The following is a 20,217-nucleotide window of genomic DNA, read 5'->3' on the forward strand; positions in this document are numbered from 1 at the left end:
CCACCGCGGCCGGCATGTTGCATATCAACTCAGTAAATTTTGCTCTTCAGAAATAAATGGTTGCTGCTGATTATGATGTTTTTATTGTAACTTGATTATAAGACATGTCATTATTTTTCATACGCAGTATACTGTGCAAAAAAATGATATTTCGTCTATGTTACTCACATTTTAATATTTAAGCAGTATCAACAATAAAGAAGTAAGTTTCCTTGTAGTTGCCAAATGATGTTGAACACTGACTGTCACAATGGGTGAGCTACTTGACAAAATAACCTCAACAGCCCACAGTTTTAGCAGCACTAAGTGATATTTCATATGCGAGGGTGGAATACTGTGTTTATTCTCTCAATAGACATGGTGCAAATTTTGAGGGTGTTTGGCATGATTACTATAGCTATTACGATATAGCCTAAGGGTCATACAAAAAGCAGTTGAAAATGGCGACAGCACTCACCTCTTTCAGTTGCTTAATCATCATCATCATCATAATCATCATTTAAGACTGATTATGCCTTTCAGCGTTCAGTCTGGAGCATAGCCCCCCTTATACAGTTCCTCCATGATCCCCTGTTCAGTGCTAACATTGGTGCCTCTTCTGATGTTAAACCTATTACTTCAAAATCATTCTTAACCGAATTCAGGTACCTTCTCCTCGGTCTGCCCCGACTCCTCCTACCCTATACTGCTGAATCCATGAGTCTCTTGGATAACCTTGCTTCTCCCATGCGTGTAACATGACCCCACCATCTAAGCCTGTTCGCCCTGACTGCCACATCTATAGAGTTCATTCCCAGTTTTTCTTTGATTTCCTCATTGTGGACACCCTCCTGCCATTGTTCCCATCTACTAGTACCTGCAATCATCCTAGCTACTTTCATATCCGTAACCTCAACCTTGTTGATAAGGTAACCTGAATCCACCCAGCTTTCGCTCCCATACAACGAAGTTTGTCGAAAGATTGAACGGTGCACAGATAACTTAGTCTTGGTACTGACTTCCTTCCTGCAGAAGAGAGTAGATCGTAGCTGAGCGCTCATTGCATTAGCTTTGCTACACCTCGCTTCCAGTTCTTTCACCATGTTGCCATCCTGTGAGAATATGCATCCTAAGTACTCCACCTGTTCTAACTTTGTTCCTCCTATTTGGCACTCAATCCGTTTATATTTCTTTCCCACTGACATTACTTTCGTTTTGGAGATGCTAATCTTCATACCATAGTCCTTACATTTCTGATCTAGCTCTGAAATATTACTTTGCAAACTTTCAATCGAATCTGCCATTACAACTAAGTCATCCGCATATGCAAGACTGCTTATTTTGTGTTCACATATCTTAATCTCACCCAGCCAGTCTATTGTTTTCAACATATGATCCATAAATAATATGAATAACAGTGGAGACAGGTTGCAGCCTTGTCTTACCCCTGAAACTACTCTGAACCATGAACTCAATTTACCGTCAACTCTAACTGCTGCCTGACTATCCATGTAAAGACCTTTAATTGCTTGCAAACGTTTGCCTCCTATTCCATAATCCTGTAGAACAGACAATAACTTCCTCCTAGGAACCCGGTCATATGCCTTTTCTAGATCTATAAAGCATAGATACAAATCCCTGTTCCACTCGTAACACTTCTCCATTATTTGCCGTAAGCTAAAGATCTGGTCCTGACAACCTGTAAGAGGCCTAAACCCACACTGATTTTCATCCAATTGGTCCTGTTCATGTCTCAACCAGCTCCTACTGTACCTCAACCCAAGTAGTGTTCAGTAAATGCCACTGCTCGCTAACAGCCCTTTCTGTACCTCATTTTACAAAGTGCTCAGCAGGTGGTGCTACTCAGTCTGTCCTAATGACGTCTCTACTACCCGTTTCTGTACCTCATCCTACTGAGTGCTCAGCAGGTGGGGCTACTTGCTGTATCCCACCGATACGTCAAACAGCCCACTTGGGGCTACCATTGACACTTCTGTCAGACCCTTCTGTACCTCAGCCTACTGAGTGATCAGCAGGAGGAGGGGCTACTCATGACTCCCTGTGGGACATCAGTCAGCCTTTTCCGTATCTCAACTTACAGAGTGTTTAGGAACGTGGCTGCCAAGGAGGGGAAGGAAGCCAGTGTGCACTCCGTGTGCATTCTGGGGGGAGTCACTCCTTATGTGGAAAGGGTGCTTCTGAATGCCATGAAGAGTACACAATGGTGGCTCATGTCGGTGCCAATGTACAAATAAGGGCAGCTCGTTTTATATTATCGCGAAGTAGGGGAGACAGTGTCACAGAAATGATACGTGAATTGGAGTGGCAATCATTAAAACAAAGGCGCTTTTCGTTGCGACGGGATCTTCTCATGAAATTTCAATCACCAGTTTTCTCCTTCGATTGCGAAAACATTCTGTTGGCACCGACCTACATATGGAGAAATGATCATCACGACGATAAAATAACAGAAATCAGGGCTCGCACAGAAAAATTTAAGTGCTTTTTTTCCGCGTGGCATTCTAGAGTGGAACGGTAGAGAGACAGCTTGAAGGTGGTTCACTGAATCCTCTGCCAGGCTCTTTATTGTGAATAGCAGAGTGATCACGTAGCTGTACATGTGGCACGTGGGGAAACTCACCATATCCCAGTGACACTTGGTTCAGTCTCTTCTGTACTTCAGTCAAGAAGAGGCTTCTCTCTGTGTCCTAGTAACACTTTTACCAGTCTGTTTTAAACAACAAAGGGAGTTTTCACTAATTGGGCCTATCCATTACGTTCCAGCAACACGTCAACAAGTCCCTTCCATACCACAACCTACAGAGTGTTCAGCACTTGGGGCTACTAGTGACACTTCTACCAGACCTTTCTGAACCTCAGCCTACTGAGTGATCAGCAGGTGGGGCTACTCACTGTCTCTCAGTGGGACATCAGTCAGCCTTTCCCATACCTCAACTTACAGAATGTTTAGCAAGGAGGGAAACTCACCATGTCCCAGTGACACCTGGACACAGTCACTTCTGTACCTCAGACCATATCTCAGCAGAAGAGGCTTCTCTCTGTGTCCTAGTGACACTTTCAGCAGTCTTTTTTAAACAACAAAGGGAGTTTTCACCAATTGGGCCTATTCCAGCAACACGTCAACGAGTGCCTTCCACACCACAACCTACAGAGTGTTCAGCAAGTGGGGCTACTCACCGTGTCCCATCGAGACCTCGACCAGCGTGCAGGGCTCGTCCCCGGGGTCCCGGCAGCAGTCCACCAGGTCCCGGCACGTGGTCAGGGGCGTCACCGGCACGTCCGTCCACTCGGCGTCCGCCCCCGCGCCGCCCCACACACGTGCGATCATCTGCAACACACGTGTCACCCTCTCATTCTCTGCCCACTCAACACAGCGTGCTGCTTCAAGGAATTCACCTTGATTACTATTCAGTCTGCCACGATAGAAGAGTCTGCGCTTGGCGGCTTGTGTGTGGTGGTAAATCTTTGGAGGTCACATACTGAAGCAGTCAAACTACAGTAGCACAAGTTGCCTGGGCTGTATGCAGATCAACCAGGCGGTTGAGTGCTGAAGTACAGGGTGGTCCATATGTGTGGGGCCGTTCTTACAAATCTGGTGGATGCAGAGAATTTTAAAGCAGTGGGGAGGGAAAACTGTGAAGTTATGTTACCAACATGGAGGTCACTTTGGAAGGCGCCGTATTGGATGCAACTCGTACTTTTGTAATGGAAGGAAGGTCATGTGACATGTCCAGCAGATAGGTCCAAATGGCTGAGCGCTATGGGACTTAACATTTGAGATCATCAGTCCCCTAGACTCAGAACTACTTAAACCTAACTAACCTAAGGACATCACACACATCCATGCCGGAGGCAGGATCCGAATCTGCGACCGTAGCGGTCGCGCGGTTCCAGACTGAAGCGCCTAGAACCGCTTGGCCACCCCGGCCGGACAAGTAGATAGGGAATTGCAATAGAAAAACAGTGTTGTCTTATATTTTAGCATATCTTTATCCATTCTACGGTTGTGATTGATGTTTCTTCCTTAGAACTGAAGTGAAAGCTGTAGGCGTCAACAGAAGCCGAACACATTGAGATCTTTCTGATATCAGGGGAGAGGAGCACCTGCGTTATCGCAGAAGATGTCAGCCAATAACCTATATATATAAAAGAAAGTCGTGTTAGTTAGACTATTTATAACTCAAGAACGGCTGGACCGATTTGGCTGAAAATTGGTACAGAGGTAGCTTAGAACCAGGAGACGGACATAGGATACTTTTTATTCCGTTCGACCATTATAAAACGTGATATAACAAAAACGCATTTGGCATGGAATAACAAAACGCAAATGTCAGCTAAACGACGGCTGGACCGATTTGGCTGAAAATTGGTAGTGAGGTAGCTTAGAACCAGTAGACGGACATAGGGTACTTTTTATCCCGTTCGACCGCTACAAAACGTAATATAACAAAAACGCATCGGGCATGGAATAACAAAACGCAAATGTCAGCTAAACGTCACTATAAAACGTGCTATAACAAAAACGCATCTGACATGGAATAACAAAACGCAAATGACAGCTAAACGTCTACGGTTAAGTATCAGTACATATCATTAATTAAAAATTTATAGAAATAATTTGTATTTTCTTTGAATCATCATTAACAATGCCGAATATTTCTCGAATATTTCTCGACAAAGCCGTAATGCAAGATGGATACAAAACATGTAGATGATCTAAACTACATAATTCAGAATGTGATCATTGGTAAAATGAATTCATTCAAATCTATTGACTGTGTAACAAATGAAGATGAAGCCACCAACTTTCCAAATGAAGTTTTAAGCTCCTTGGATGCGCCTGGCTTACCACCGCACAATTTACGCCTAAAAGTTGGCTCCGTAGTAATCATGCTTCGAAGCATAAACGAACCAAAACTTTGCAACGGTACGCGTTTGGTGGTAAGTAAATTGATGAACAATGTTATTTACGCGATGATACTCAAAGGAAAATTCGAAGGTGAGGAAGTTCTCATTCCGAGGATCTCGATGATTCCAACCGATATGCCGTTTGAGTTTAAAAGACTTCAATTTCCGATCCGTATTGCATTCACCATGACCATTAACAAATCACAAGGCCAGTCCTTGAAAGTTTGTGGTCTAAATCTGGAATATCCATGTTTTTCACATGGTCAATTATATGTGGCATGTTCACGGGTCGGAAGACCATCTACGTTGTTTGTTCTTGCACCTGATAATAAAACAAAAAAATGTAGTGTATCACAAGGTACTTTATTGAAGAGTGGAAGCTATACACCAAAAAACATAAAGAATGAAGAATCATTAAAATACTTAATTTTTTATTTGTATTTCCTAGTAAAAAGTTGAATTTAACATCCAAAATCTGATTATTTATTGGCTTTAAGGCGGAACAGAGTTTGCTGGGTCAGCTAGTGATCGTAATAATTTCGTGTGATTCAACAGCCTGGTGCATGTCTTCCAACTGGACGCCACTTCAGCGATTTGTGTTGGCCGGTCGTGGCGGCCGAGCGGTTCTAGGCGCTACAGTCTGGTACCGTGCGACCGCTACGGTCGCAGGTTCGAATCCTGCCTCGGACATGGATGTGTGTGATGTCCTTACGTTAGTTAGGTTTAAGTAGTTCCAAGTTATAGGGGACTGATGACCTCAGAATTAAGTCCCATAGTGCTGAGAGCCATTTGAACAATTTTTTTTTATTTGTGTTGGACCCAAGATGCCACCTATCAAAATGTTTCTAATATAGCTTTTCTTCTCTCCCATGTGTTTACCCACCTATAGACCACCATGTAAATCGGCAGAACAACCGAAAACCACGAATACGCCAAGGCGTCGCCAGCCAAGTTCTTAGTACCAATAGAGATAACCGAAAGCGTAGTCCAAGGTATTAATCACAGGCCTTTACACTGGTCCCGTTGCGGTGCGTAAGCAACAGCTTCGTAGGAAGACAGCAGGTGGTGATCTGGCGAAATGCACGAGATTTTTTTAGCCGTTCACAAGAGGCCGCACATTGCTAGCGCCGAGTAGGTGGAAGGTGTACCTAGCATACCAAACCCTGGTGTCTGTCGCGGACTTGATAGGAAGGCGTCGACTGATATCACTGTGTCTACATCCGTACGCTGCAAACCAGTGCGAAGTGGATGGCAGAGGTTATATCCTATTGTACGAGTTATTAGGACTTCTACCCGTTCCATTCCGTTTGCAGGTCGGGAAGAATGACTCCTTAAACGTCTCTGTGCGTTCTGTAATTAGTCGGATCTTGTCCTCACGATCCCTATGTGAGCGAAGTAGCGAGGTAGCCCCAGTCTTCAAGAAGGGTCGTCGAGCAGATGCGCAAAACTATAGACCTATATCTCTGACGTCGATCTGTTGTAGAATTCCAGAACATGTTTTTTGCTCGAATATCATGTCGTTTTTGGAAACCCAGAATCTACTATGTAGGAATAAACATGGATTCCGGAAACAGCGATCGTGTGAGACCCAACTCGCTTTATTTGTTCATGAGACCCAGAAAATATTAGATACAGGCTCCCAGGTAGATGCTATTTTCCTTGACTTCCGGAAGGCGTTCGATACAGTTCCGCACTGTCGCCTGATAAACAAAGTAAGAGCCTACGGAATATCAGACCAGCTGTGTGGCTGGATTGAAGAGTTTTTTGCAAACAGAACACAGCATGTTGTTATCAATGGAGAGACGTCTACAGACGTTAAAGTAACCTCTGGCTTGCCACAGGGGAGTGTTATGGGACCATTGCTTTTCACAATATATATAAATGACCTAGTAGATAGTATCGGAAGTTCCATGCGGCTTTTCGCGGATGATGCTGTAGTATACAGAGAAGTTGCAGCATTAGAAAATTGTAGCGAAATGCAGGAAGATCTGCAGCGGATAGGCACTTGGTGCAGGGAGTGGCAACTGACCCTTAATATACACAAATGTAATGTATTGCGAATACATAGAAAGAAGGATCCTTTATTGTATGATTACATAATAGCAGAACAAACACTGGTAGCAGTTACTTCTGTAAAATATCTGGGAGTATGCGTGCGGAACGATTTGAAGTGGAATGATCATATAAAATTAATTGTTGGAATGGCGGGTACCAGGTTGAGATTCATTGGGAGAGCCCTTAGAAAATGTAGTCCATCAACAAAGGAGGTGGCACTCGTTCGACCTATACTTGAGTATTGCTCATCAGTGTGGGATCAGTAACAGATCGGGTTGACGGAGGAGATAGAGAAGATCCAAAGAAGAGCGGCGCGTTCGTCACAGGGTTATTTGGTAACCGTGATAGCGTTACGGAGATGTTTAACAAACTCAAGTGGCAGACTCTGCAAGAGAGGCGCTCTGCATCGCGGTGTAGCTTGCTCCTCAGGTTTCGAGAGGGTGCGTTTCTGGATGAGGTATCGAATATATTGCTCCCCCTACTTATACCTCCCGAGGAGATCACGAATGTAAAATTAGAGAGATTAGAGCGCGCACGGAGGCTTTCAGACAGTCGTTCTTCCCGCGAACCATACGCGACTGGAACAGGAAAGGGAGGTAATGACAGTGGCACGTAAACTGCCCTCCGCCACACACCGCTGGGTGGCTTGCGGAGTATAAATGTAGATGTAGGTGTAGATGTAGCGAAAAGTAGGGAGTTCTCCTTGAATCGGGTGTACTGCCGGTGGACTGCGTTTATCTAACACAATATTTCGACGTCGTACCTCGGCGTCTTCATCAAGTGCTTCCTGTGACTGAACGACAGGCTGACCCTAGTACGGTACGCCACGAAACTGCCGCCACCGGGGAAAACAGCGAAAGCGGGCGCGGACGGAAGACGGAACATCTGGCGACCAACCGACACGGTCGCAGCGGGAGCGGACGGCGTAGGGAACGCCAAACACCGTCCAGACATAAATACGGGACACGATCAGCCTATTCCCAATTGGGAACCCCCCCCCCTCCCCCATCCACCCCTTGCGAGCAAAATAAATAGTGCCAAAACAGAATAAACTTATCCCCTATAGCTGATAAAGGGCGTATAGCAAGCCCTAGAACAGCCCGCCCTTCTCCCTAAGAGAAGGGAATGAAAAAAACGAAAACCTGTCGTTTAGCCACAGGAAGCACCTGATGATGACGCCGAGGTACGACGTCGAAATACTGTGTTAGATAAACGCAGACCACCGGCAGTACACCCAATTAAATGAGATGTCAGAAAATCGCAGGGAAAGTCTAAGAAACTACAAGGAGGGAGTTGTAATATACCGTAAATTTATCACTTACAGTTCTAGAAGCTGTCTAAGTAGGCTTTCACGAGAGAATTTGGGTTCAACTTTAAGTAGCTGCAAATTCAGTTCTTTCATCATGTGCAGGACATTCTCTTATGGGTGAAACAAACCATTCGTCCTATTTGGTACAGGCCCCACACAACTGAGCGTTATTCTAACATAGGTCGTACGAGTGTTTTGTAAGCAGTCCCTTTTGTACTTTATAGGCTGATAGCTTTTCTCCAGTACCGTACCAATGAACCCCGTGATGATACTGCTTAGTCACATGTCACTATCCGACATTTAATAATAACCTTATATGCTGTATTGGCCGGAAGTCTCTGTGAGGAGCATAGGGCAGGTGGCGGGAGGGGCGTGGCCACCGACACACTTGTTATGTTCTCCGACTGAACAGCGGCGTCTCGAGATGTTCCCAGAAGTTTTCGCACGAGCTGGCTAAGTCTCGTGAGACAGCCGGCCGAGAGGGCTATTCTCTGATCGGCGCTTCCGCTAGCCACCGTTCTGCTGTGTGCTGGGCTATTCTTCAGGTGTCTGCTGAGTACCTTGCGAGACGGAGCTGGGCGGTTCCCGGAACCATAGCAGAGGGGAAGCCACAGCCATATTTTCGCACACGGCGAGGGAATCGAGCCACTTTTCGCACGGTAGAGCTGCAGCCAATAAGCAAAGACATAGCACCGCCTACTTGCCAACTGAAGAAGAGAAATTTGTTAACATGGAGTATTGAAGTGTCGGGAAGTCGTTTCTGAAAGTATTTGTATGGAGCGTAGCCATGTATGGAAGTCAAATATGGACGATAGTTTGGACAAGAAGAGAATAGAAGCATTCGAAATGAAGAATGCTGAAGATTAGATGGGTACATCATATAACTAATGAGGAGGTATTGAATAGCATTGGGAGAAGAGAAGTTTGTGGCACAACTTGACCAGAAGAAGGGCTCGGTTGGTAGGACATGTTCTGAGGCATCAAGGGATCACCAATTTAGTACTGGAGGGAAGCGCGCAGGGTAACAATCGTAGAGGGAGACCAAGACACTAAGCAGATTCAGAAGGATGTAGGTTGCAGTAGGTACTGGGACATGAAGAAGTTTGCACAGCATAGAGTAGCATGGAGAGCTCCATCAAATAAGTCTCAGGACTGAAGACCACAACAACAACAACAACAACAACTTGCCAACTTATGGTTAGGCTACGGCAATACAACATGCGCAAAATGGAAAATTTAAGCAGGACTTCTATGCAAAGTGGTGTGGAATAAGCAATTCACACTCGTCACGATGGCCAACGGGGGTATTTGGTTCCCTCCGGGTTTGACAGCGGAGTAAAGGAGAGCTGGCGAGGAGTGAGGTTGCTGGGCGGTTCTATCAGGCGCTCGGACTGTTGATAGTTTTAAAAATATCGGGAATCCGATATACTGACATTTAAAGAAGTATCACTAATGGCGCACGATGTATCGGGCAAAGGTACCGCGCGGGGTAGCCGCGTGGTCTTTGGCACCTTGCCACGGTTCGCGCGGCTCCCCACGTTGGACGTTCGAGTCCTTCCTCGGACATGGGTATATGTGTTGTCCTTAGCGTAAATCAGTTTTTAGTTACATTAAATAGTGTGTAAACCTAGGGACCGATGACCTGAGCAGTTTGCTCCCATAGGAACTTACCACAAATTGCCAAATTTTTCGCGAAATTTATCGTCATATCGATATATCGATGGAAAACATATAAAAATATCGGCTGGACTTTGTAAATATATTGTAGGTTTTAGAGCTGTATATTTATTAGTTAAAAACAGTCTTGATTGTAATTTTATTTTTTTACTTTTCAACGACGCGTTTCGCCTTATTTAGGCACCAAGATATGCATAGCGCGTTCCCGTTCACAGGAGCGAGTAACAGAGTGAGATTCGGGCTCAGGTAGTAAACATAGTAGTAACAGAGTAAGATGGGTGCTCAGGTAGTAAATGCTTACTGTTTTTAACTAATACTGTTAAGCACGGGTTTGCTGTATGCCACATATGGATTGGAAGAATTGCTGTATATTTAAGTATTGATTTATTATTAGACGTTCTGCACACCAAAAAGCTAGCAGCCTGCCTGTCCCCCATAGACCAAGAGCCGGCCGGTGTGGCTGAGCCGTTCTGGGCACTACAGTCTGGAACCGCGAGACCGCTACGGTCGCAGGTTCGAATCCTGTCTCGGGCATGGATGTGTGTGATATCCTTAGGTTAGTTAGGTTTAAGTAGTTCTAAGTTCTAGGGGACTGATGACCTCAGATGTTAAGCCCCACTGTGCTCAGAGCCATTTGAACCATTTGAACCTTAGGCCAAGAACTGAAAGGGAAACGATGCACATTCATGCTTGACGATAACCATGGTGCTAACAATGGCAACTGCATGTAAGTGGCACAATAAAAGGTGTCCGATGGGAACTTTGTTAGGCTGCGTCACATATCGGATTTGTCCGGAACACTCCATGTCGACTTCCCTGTTTTTTCGTTTCTTCAAACGCCCTTGCAGTTGTTGCGCCAAAATTGCTTGGTGAAGTGCAACGTTGCAATTTCTGTTGGTAGCGCCGAGTGCCGACTACGTCAGCATTTCCCCTCACAAGTCTTGTCATTTAGATTTTTTAATTATATATATTTAATTATATTATATACGATCGCTGATAATGTTTAAAAAAGTTTTTTGTTTAGATTTTTGTTCATCATTTTGAGCAACTGTTTTTGAAGAAAGCCGATCTGAAGAAATACCACATAGCTGCGTTAAAAATGGCCCTCCCGGGAATGAAGCAATTACCTACTCCTGGTTAATCAATAATGCTCTAGCTAGTGGAACCTCTTCAACTCTGGAACGCCGACACAGTGAGCACACAATTCAGAGATGTAAACCCACCTGATGGTATAATAAGGGAAAGGCGCCGCAGTAAGCGAAAGTAGTTGTAGGACAGCTGGAATAAAAATAAACGTTAAAATGAATGTGGCTTTATTGACTCAAATTAATTTGATTCACATATCAAGTGTTGACATATACAACATCTTTTCTCTGAGCTTGAGGTACAATGATGAATCCCAATTATGTGAGAAAATCAATTGAAAACTGACTTCGGAATTAATATTGGAAAGCAGAAGGCACCCGAAAGTTATTTGGAAGACTTAAGTACTTATCAAAGCACAGGCAGCTCACAAATGCAGCAATACTGGCGAAGTTCGGGACACAATCTTCGTAATACAAAATCTAAAGCAAAGAGCAACAACACAAGTTCTGGAAAGCACTCACAGGTTGAGACCTGCGCAGACTATAAGGAGAGCAAACGCTATTCGCGACTGTTACTTGTAGCGAAAACAAACTGGATCAGACACCAATCATAAACTCTCAGTGATATATCGATACCGAAATGGCACCATCGAATGCCGATATTTTTATTTTATATTATATTTTTCTCGCAGGTTTTGGTAAATAGTTGAAAATGTTTTTTTAGTTATCAGTCTTCTGATTTGATGCGGCCCGCCACGAATTCCTCTCCTGAGCCAATCTCTTGATCTCAGAGTAGCACTTGCAACCTACGTCCACAACTATTTTCTTGATGTCTTCCTCTACAGTTTTTGCCCTCTGCAGCTCCCTCTAGTACCTCGGAAGTCATTGCCTGATGTCTTAGCAGATGTCCTATCATCCTATCCCTTCTCCTTGTCAGTGTTTTCCACATATTCCTCTCCTCTCCGGTTCTGCGCAGAGCCTCCTCATTCCTTACTTTATTAGTCCCTCTAATTTTCAACATTCGCCTGCTTCGATTCTCTTCTGTCCCGGTTTCCCCACAGTCCATGTTTCACTACCATACAATGCTGTACTCCAGACGTACATCATCAGAAATTTCTTCCTCAAATTAAGGCCGGTATTTGATATTAGTAGACTACTCTTGGCCAGAAATGCCTTTTTTGCCAGTGCTAGTCTACTTTTGATGTCCTCCTTGTTGCCCGTCATTGGTTGTTCTGCTGCATAGTTAGCAGAATTCCTTAACTACATCTACTTCGTGACCATCAATCCAACTGTTCTCGTTGTTCTCATTTCTGCTACTTCTCATTGCCTTCGTCTTTCTTCGATTTACTCTCAGTCCATATTCTGTACTCATCAGACTGTTCATTCCGTTCAGCAGATCATGTAATTCTTCTTCACTTTCACTCGGGATATCAATGTCATCAGCGAATTGTATCATTGATATCCTTTCACCTGGAACTTTAATTCCACTCCACCGTTGCTTCTTCGATGTATAGGCTGAACAGTAGGGGCGAAGGACTGCATCCCTGTCTTCAATCTGAGCATTCCGTTGTTCATAGTCCAGTCCCTCTTGGCTCTTCTACGTATTCCATGTCACCCGTCTTATCCCTATGTTTCTCATTATTTCCAACATCTTATACCATTTTACATTATCGAACGCTTTTTCCAGGTAGACAACAACTTTTAACGGGTCTTGATCCCTGCAGTTTTTTTGCACTCAGGCTTGAGTTGACCGACACCAATGAACTTCCTTGATACTGCAGTCATGGTCTGCGACGTTTTTGCACTTTCTGAAATGCGAGGTTTTACATTTCTGTGCATTTAAAGGAAGCTGCCGTCTTTTCACCACTTTGAAATCAGCATTTCACTCATTAACTGTGACACTTTTTTCACACAGTACTTCGTAATAGATGGTTGCATCGACAGCGAAAATTTGTCAGGAGGACTCCTGTGAAAATTGGAATGTTGACAGCGGTAATTCGTTTACTGTGTTTTGCGTGTCACAGACGAACTGTCCAGGAACCACAGATTTCGCTGGACTTGGGCACAGTCTCATGGCCATGTCTATGACAGCACCGGCAGCCGCTTCTGCCGCTGATGTGCGCATGTAATTAATGTTCCCCATGTCACAGCGCTTTCCTCCTTTTTATTTTTATGTAAATGCCGCTAGTTTGACGTCATCATTTATTAGGACTCGCACATGAAGTGACGCGTTGTAATTTCATTCCGAATGTCCTCTTTCATGCATTTCAGTGTTATGTGGCATGTCCCCTTTGCTGTTTCTGACAGTATGATATCATATTTCTGCCGTTCCATTTTTGCTGCTCTTTTGACACGGCTGTTGCAAATAACAATCGAAATTTTCTTTTAATTTAATGCATACGGATAAAGTTAGCAGGGTGTGTTACCCATTTCTAAATCGTTTACTCTTTTTTCTGTGCCTTCTTTAGAACGAGTGACGACACGTCTGTTTCAATAATGTTTATGAAATAACGTACCCACAATACGGATGTCAGTTCTTTTGAATGACACTGAAAACACGTGCACACTTTATTAAATCAATATATTTCTACTTAGCTGATTGTCTCGGTGTTGAATTCGTTGTCACGCCTCAGAGGTACACTGGGTGATCAAAAGTATAAACTTGCCTGAAAAGTTCGTGGCGCCGTCCATTGGTAATGCTGGAATTCAATATGGTGTTGGTCCACCGTTAGCCCTGATAACAGCTTCCACTCTCGCAGGCATACGTTCAATCAGGTGCTGGAAGGTTTCTTGGGGAATGGCAGCCCATTCTTCGCGGAGTGCTGCACTGGGGAGCGGTATCGATGTCGGTCGGTGAGGCCTGGCACGAAGTCGGCTTTCTAAAACATCCCAGAGGTGTTCTATAGCATTCAGGGCAGGACTCTGTGCAGGCCAGTCCTTTACAGGGATGTTATTGTCGTGTAACCACTCCGCCACAGGCTGTGCATTATGAACAGGTGCTCGATCGTGTTGAAAGATTCAATCGCCATCCCCGAATTGCTCCTCAACAGTGGGAAGAAAGAAGGTGCTTAAAACATAAATGCAGGCCTGTGCTGTGATAGTGCGACGCAAAACAACATGGGGAGCAAGCCTGCTCCATGAAAAACACGACCACACCGTAACACCACCGCCTCCGAATTTTGCTGTTGGCACTAAACACGCTGGTAGATGACGTTCACGGGCATTCGCCATACAAACACCCTGCCATAGGATCGCCAGATTGTATACCGTGATTCGTTACTGCACACAACGTCCAATGTTACACCAAACGAGGCGTCGTTTGGAATTTACAGGCCTGATGTGTGGCTTACGAGCAGCCGCTCGACCATAACATCCACGTTTTTTCACCTCTCGCCTAACTTTCATAATACTTGCTGTGGATCCTGACGCAGTTTGGAATTCCTGTATGATGGTCTGGAGAGAGATCTGCCTTTTACACATTACTACCCTCTTCAACCGTTAGCGGTCTATGTCGGTCAACAGACGAGGTCGGCCTCAACGCTTTTGTTCTGTACGAATCCCTACACGTTTCCATTTCACTATCACATCGTAAACAGTGGACCTAAGGATGTTTAGGAGTGTGGAATCCGCGCGTACAGACGTAAACCTATGACACAAGTGGCACCCAATCACCAAACCACGTTCATGAGTTCCGCGGAGCGCCCCATTCTGCTCTCTCAAGATGTCTAATGACCACTTATGTCGGTGATATGGAGTACCTGGCGGTAGGTGGCAGCAAAATGCACCTATATGAAAAACATATGTTTTTGGGCGTGTATGACGATGATCGCAGGTCTGGTTTGCACGAAGGAATGTTGCTATTTACAGGATTGTAAACTTCGAGGATTCAGTGCAAATAAAACTAGTTACTGCATTACATCTTCTGTATTCGAAAGTAGTAAGTTTGTGTGACAAAATACATGAGCAACAAAGTTATGTTTGTTACGTCTGCTCAAAACGAAAGGTTCCACAAGACCACCTTTCACAATTGTTCTTTACAATAATTCAGATTTGACTGAATATCTAAATTTCTTCCAGTCAATTGCGAGCAAGGTAACCACGATAATATATAAATTCCACGGATTTAATAACTTACATTTAGCGAAACTCGGTGAAAATATATTTGCATCTTTTGCGGTACAACTTCAAAATTTTCCTACTCGCGTGGAATATAAACGTTTATGCATGAAATAATGAATTTTAATAAACCTAATTTATTCTACGTTTTAGTCTTACAAGTAAGTTTATCTATCCCAGTATCGGAGGGTTCAAAAAGCATATGAGACTTGATTACATCACAATACACAGCGTGAACACGGACACGAGTATTACGTATATGGCTACAAGCAAGGAAATAGTAATTTATTTCCGCTACTGTATTCTCCCCATCAGAAGAGATCATGCGCTATCAGGTAGATACGTTGTAGTGTTGTTGCATTAATTTGTTATGAAAGCGGTGCTGATAGACAATAAAAGCGGTTTAAAAGCTGTGAGGTGCCTGGGGAAGTTAGCCTTGCATTACTGCGCAACTGTTTCACCAGGTATCCAGTCTAGCTTACCAAATTCCCAACTAGACTAACATTAATTATAATCTTTTAATAGTCATACGACAACCGGTTATATATATATATATATATATATATATATATAAGAGAATTTAAATAAAAAGAAATAAATCAGTTTAAATTTGGAAATTTATTTTAACATTGATCATTGAAATTTCAGCATATTACACTTGATTCATAACTAAACTGGTGCCTTATTTAGGATTGTGAAAATGTGAGTTTGTAATCTTACGGAACACATCACATATGGAGCCAAGATTGGGAGACTGCATACTCACTTCAGACGCTCGCCACGGGCAGACTGACCTGGGCTCCTACCGATGGTGCTAACAGATACAAACGGAAGTGACCAGAGAGGCAGCTTCCTATACCAACATGACAAGGGACGGACAGGACCATACTAAGAATAGAAACCTCTCTGTTTTGAGAAAGCGTAGCTACCTGTTCCGACGTTGGTCCTACTGTTCTCTAGCAGACAGGCTTGTCTGCTACCCTGAAGCACGCAACTAGAAATACATTTGCTCATTCATCCTCTCACACAGAAGGGAAGGGGGATGACAGTATCTTATCATATACAGTATATAAAAGAAAGCGGATGTAGGTTCCGTATGAGACTGTGTGACATGAATTACATATAAACTGTGTTTTAAAGTGTAGTAGTGTGACAGATCGTTCTTGTTTATGTGTAAAAGTAACACGTTTCACTGCTCAGTCTCCTCCCAGATAGTCAGAAACACCACAGTAAATTTAGAAGAGGAATTTATGCCGTAAATGACAACAGATTTAAGAAATTAACATGAAAGGAATCCAACAGAGACGTTTCAACGTGCACTCTGAAGGAAATATATTTAGCCAGTCTTCGTTTTATATAAAGATCTCAAAGGAACGGGTACTTTTCTTGAGGAAACAATTTTTTTATCATCTATTTTTGAGTATTTATTTTACATGAAAAAATGGTAGACTAGGGTGTCCTGTTTTCGGACAGCTAAGGAAATCTAAGGATACGGTAGGTTAAAATTCAGCTGAAAGTTCCCGAAAATGACTGACGTATGTAAAAAATAATACATTTTGGTTATACACTGAATGGCCAGAGCAACTGGTATAGACATGCGTATTCAAATACAGAGACATGTAAACAGCCAGAATACGGCGCTGCCGTCGGCAACGCCTATCTGTATACAAGACAACAAGTGTCTGGCGCAGTTGTCAGATCGGTTACTGCTGTTACAATGGCAGGTTATCAAGATTTAAGTGATTTTGAACGTGGTGTTACATACATACTTATATACATACATACATACATACGTACATGAACACTTGTTGCATAGGTCATGTATACGACATTTCGTAACGATGAGGAACGTATTACAGTGGGCGCACGAGCGATGGAACACAGCATTTCCGAGGCAGCGATGAAGTGCGGATTTTTCCGTACGACTATTTCACGAATGTATCGTAAATATCAAGAATCCGGTAAAACATCAAATCTCCGACATCGCTGCGACCGGAAAAAGATCCTGCAAGAACGGGACCAACGACGACTGAAGAGGACCGTTCAACGCGACAGAAGTGCAACCTTTCTGCAGATTGCTGCAGATTTCAATGCTGGGCCATCAACAAGTGCCAGCGTGGGAACCATTCAACGAAACATCATCGATATGCACTTTCAGACCTGCATCCATTCGTGTCCATTGTGTATTCCGACGGACTTGGGCAGTTCCAGGATGACAATGCTACACCCCACACGTCCAGAATTGCTACAGAATGGCTCCAGGAAGACTCGTCTACGTTTACACTTCCGTCGGCCACCAAACTCCCCAGACGTGAACATTATCGAGCATATCTGGGATGCCTTGCAACGTGCTCTTCAGAGGAGATCTCCACCCCCTCGTACTCTTACGTCCTGCAGGATTCATGGTGTCAATTACCTCCATCACTACTTCAAACGTTAGTCGAGTCCATGCACTTCTGCGTGCTCGCAGGGGCTGTACACGGTATGAGGAAGGTGTGGCAGTTTCTTTTGCTCTTCAGTGTTTAATGACCTTTTATATCGAAAGGAAACAGATTACATTTAATACATGGCTCAATAAATGTTTGAAATACTATCGTAAAATGTAGTTTTCAGTACTAGAGGTGTCATTGACTGGGCACTTTATGCATTATCCAGTTAGGGCCCATATTCTGGACTGTGTTAACTACTGGCATGCTTTGTGTTCGTTTCCCAGTCACGTAAACATACCACTGCCGCAGCGGCACACCGCGAGCAGTCCAGTATTAACAACAAATGGTTCAAATGGCTCTGAGCACATGGGACTTAACATCTATGGTCATCAGTCAGTATTAACAACAGCTACATTCAGTTTGGGTTCAGCACTGCTGTAACATGCCACGTAGAGGCATACAACACTTTGATAGCGTCAGGATAGCGATTTTACTTTTAGCAGCAAGATCTACATCTACATTTACATTTATACTCCGCAATCCACCCAACGGTGTGTAGCGGAGGGCACTTTACCTGCCAATGTCATTACCTCCCTTGCCGGTTCCAGTCGCGTATGGTTCGCGGGAAGAACGACTGCCGGAAAGCCTCCGTGCGCGGTCGAATCTCTCTAATTTTACATTCGTGATCTCCTCGGGAGGTATAAGTAGGGGGAAGCAATATATTCGATACCTCATCCAGAAACGCACCCTCTCAAAACCTGGACAGCAAGCTACATCGCGATGCAGAGCGCCTCTCTTGCAGAGTCTGCCACTTGAGTTTGCTAAACATCTCCGTAACGCTATCACGCTTACCAAATAACCCTGTGACGAAACGCGCCGCTCTTCTTTGGATCTTCTCTATCTCCTCCGTCAACCCGAACTGGTACGGAACCGACACTGGTGAGCAATACTCAAGTATGGGTCGAACGAGTGTTTTGTAAGCCACCCACTTTGTTGATGGACTACATTTTCTAAGGACTCTCCCAATGAATCTCAACCTGGTACCCGCCTTACCAACAATTAATTTTATATGATCATTCCACTCCAAATCGTTCCGCACGCATACTCCCAGATATTTTACAGAAGCAACTGCTACAGTGTTTGTTCCGCTATCATATAATCTTACAATAAAGGACCCTTCTTTCTATGTATTCGCAATACGCTACATTTGTCTATGTTAAATGGTTCAAATGGCTCTGAGCACTATTGGACTCAACTGCTGAGGTCATTAGTCCCCTAGAACTTAGAACTAGTTAAACCTAACTAACCTAAGGACATCACAAACATCCATGCCCGAGGCAGGATTCGAACCTGCGACCGTAGCGGTCTTGCGGTTCCAGACTGCAGCGCCTTTAACCGCACGGCCACTTCAGCCGGCATCTATGTTAAGGGCCAGTTGCCACTCCCTGCACCAAGTGCCTATCCGCTGCAGATCTTCCTTTCGCTGCAATTTTCTAATGCTGCAACTTCTCTGTATACTACCGCATCATCCGCGAAAAGCCGCATGGAACTTCCGACACTATCTACTAGGTCATTTATATATATTGTGAAAAGCAATGGTCCCATAACACTCCCCTGTGGCACGCCAGAGGTTATTTTAACGTCTGCAGACGTCTCTCCATTGATAACAACATGCTGTGTTCTGTTTGCTAAAAACTCTTCAATCCAGCCACACAGCTGGTCTGATATTCCGTAGGCCGATCGGTTACGTGTCGCCCAAAGTGGTGTGTCTGAGATGTAGATAAAGCACAGAAGACGGGAAATGTGAACGATCGACCTCTCAGTGGTCGTCCTCGTATGACAACACCAATGCAGGATCGTTTCTCCAACTGCCGGCTCGCAGGCGTCCTACGTCAACCCTCAGAAATATTGGAAATGATTATTTCCAGGCAATAGGGATTCTTATTTCAGACCAAACAGTGCGTAGAAGATTGCATCAGGATGGTCTGCATTCCAGAAGACCAATGAGAAGCTATGCACTGAACCAACGGAACGACGCAATCGAAGGACCTGTGCTCTAGTACGTCAACATTGGACCATTGCAGAATTTTTTGCTGACGAGGCAAGGACTGGTTTTCGACCAGACTATAGACGTGTTAGGGTTTGGAGAAGCGCCAGACCACACCAGGAACGCCGATACGTTCTGGAAGTCCATCAGTTTGCGTCTGGGAGCGTAATGTTCTGGGCGGCAATAATGACGGGGCGGCCGACCCCTCAATTTCCCATCTAAGGCAGTTTAACTGGTCTCCGATACCTCCAAGAAGTCATGCAAGCGATTGTGAGGCCCTACAGACGTGAAGTCGGTAACAACTTCATCCTAGTCAATGACAACGCAACACACCACACTATTCTAGCAGTGTTTGTATCTTCCGATATACAATGTCAACTGAATACGTTGGCCAGCACAGTCTCTAGACATGAATGCAAATGAGCATGCATGAGATCTGTTGAAAGTGCCCATTGCACAGCATCCCAATCTACCTGACGGTCTTCAGGACTTCATTGAAGCTGCCGTTGGGAAGTGGGTCCTCGTACTCCGAGATGATGGTCTCATCCAGAGCATGCCTCGCAGACTGGAAGAACTCATCCGTGTGCGGGG

The 20,217-nt window shown here is 44.3% G+C and overlaps 1 protein-coding gene across 1 annotated transcript in view; it reads right to left on the bottom strand.

Moving 5' to 3' along the window:
- LOC126106265 (uncharacterized) overlaps nt 1-20,217 on the bottom strand; it is a 1,253,536-nt gene that overhangs the window by 808,052 nt on the left and 425,267 nt on the right. The window contains exon 3 of the mRNA XM_049912489.1: nt 3,178-3,328. Within this exon, the coding sequence (XP_049768446.1) occupies nt 3,178-3,328 (151 nt within the window). The remainder of the gene's footprint in view (nt 1-3,177; nt 3,329-20,217) is intronic.

Source organism: Schistocerca cancellata, chromosome 10, assembly GCF_023864275.1.
Source record: "Schistocerca cancellata isolate TAMUIC-IGC-003103 chromosome 10, iqSchCanc2.1, whole genome shotgun sequence".
NCBI lineage: Eukaryota > Metazoa > Arthropoda > Insecta > Orthoptera > Acrididae > Schistocerca > Schistocerca cancellata.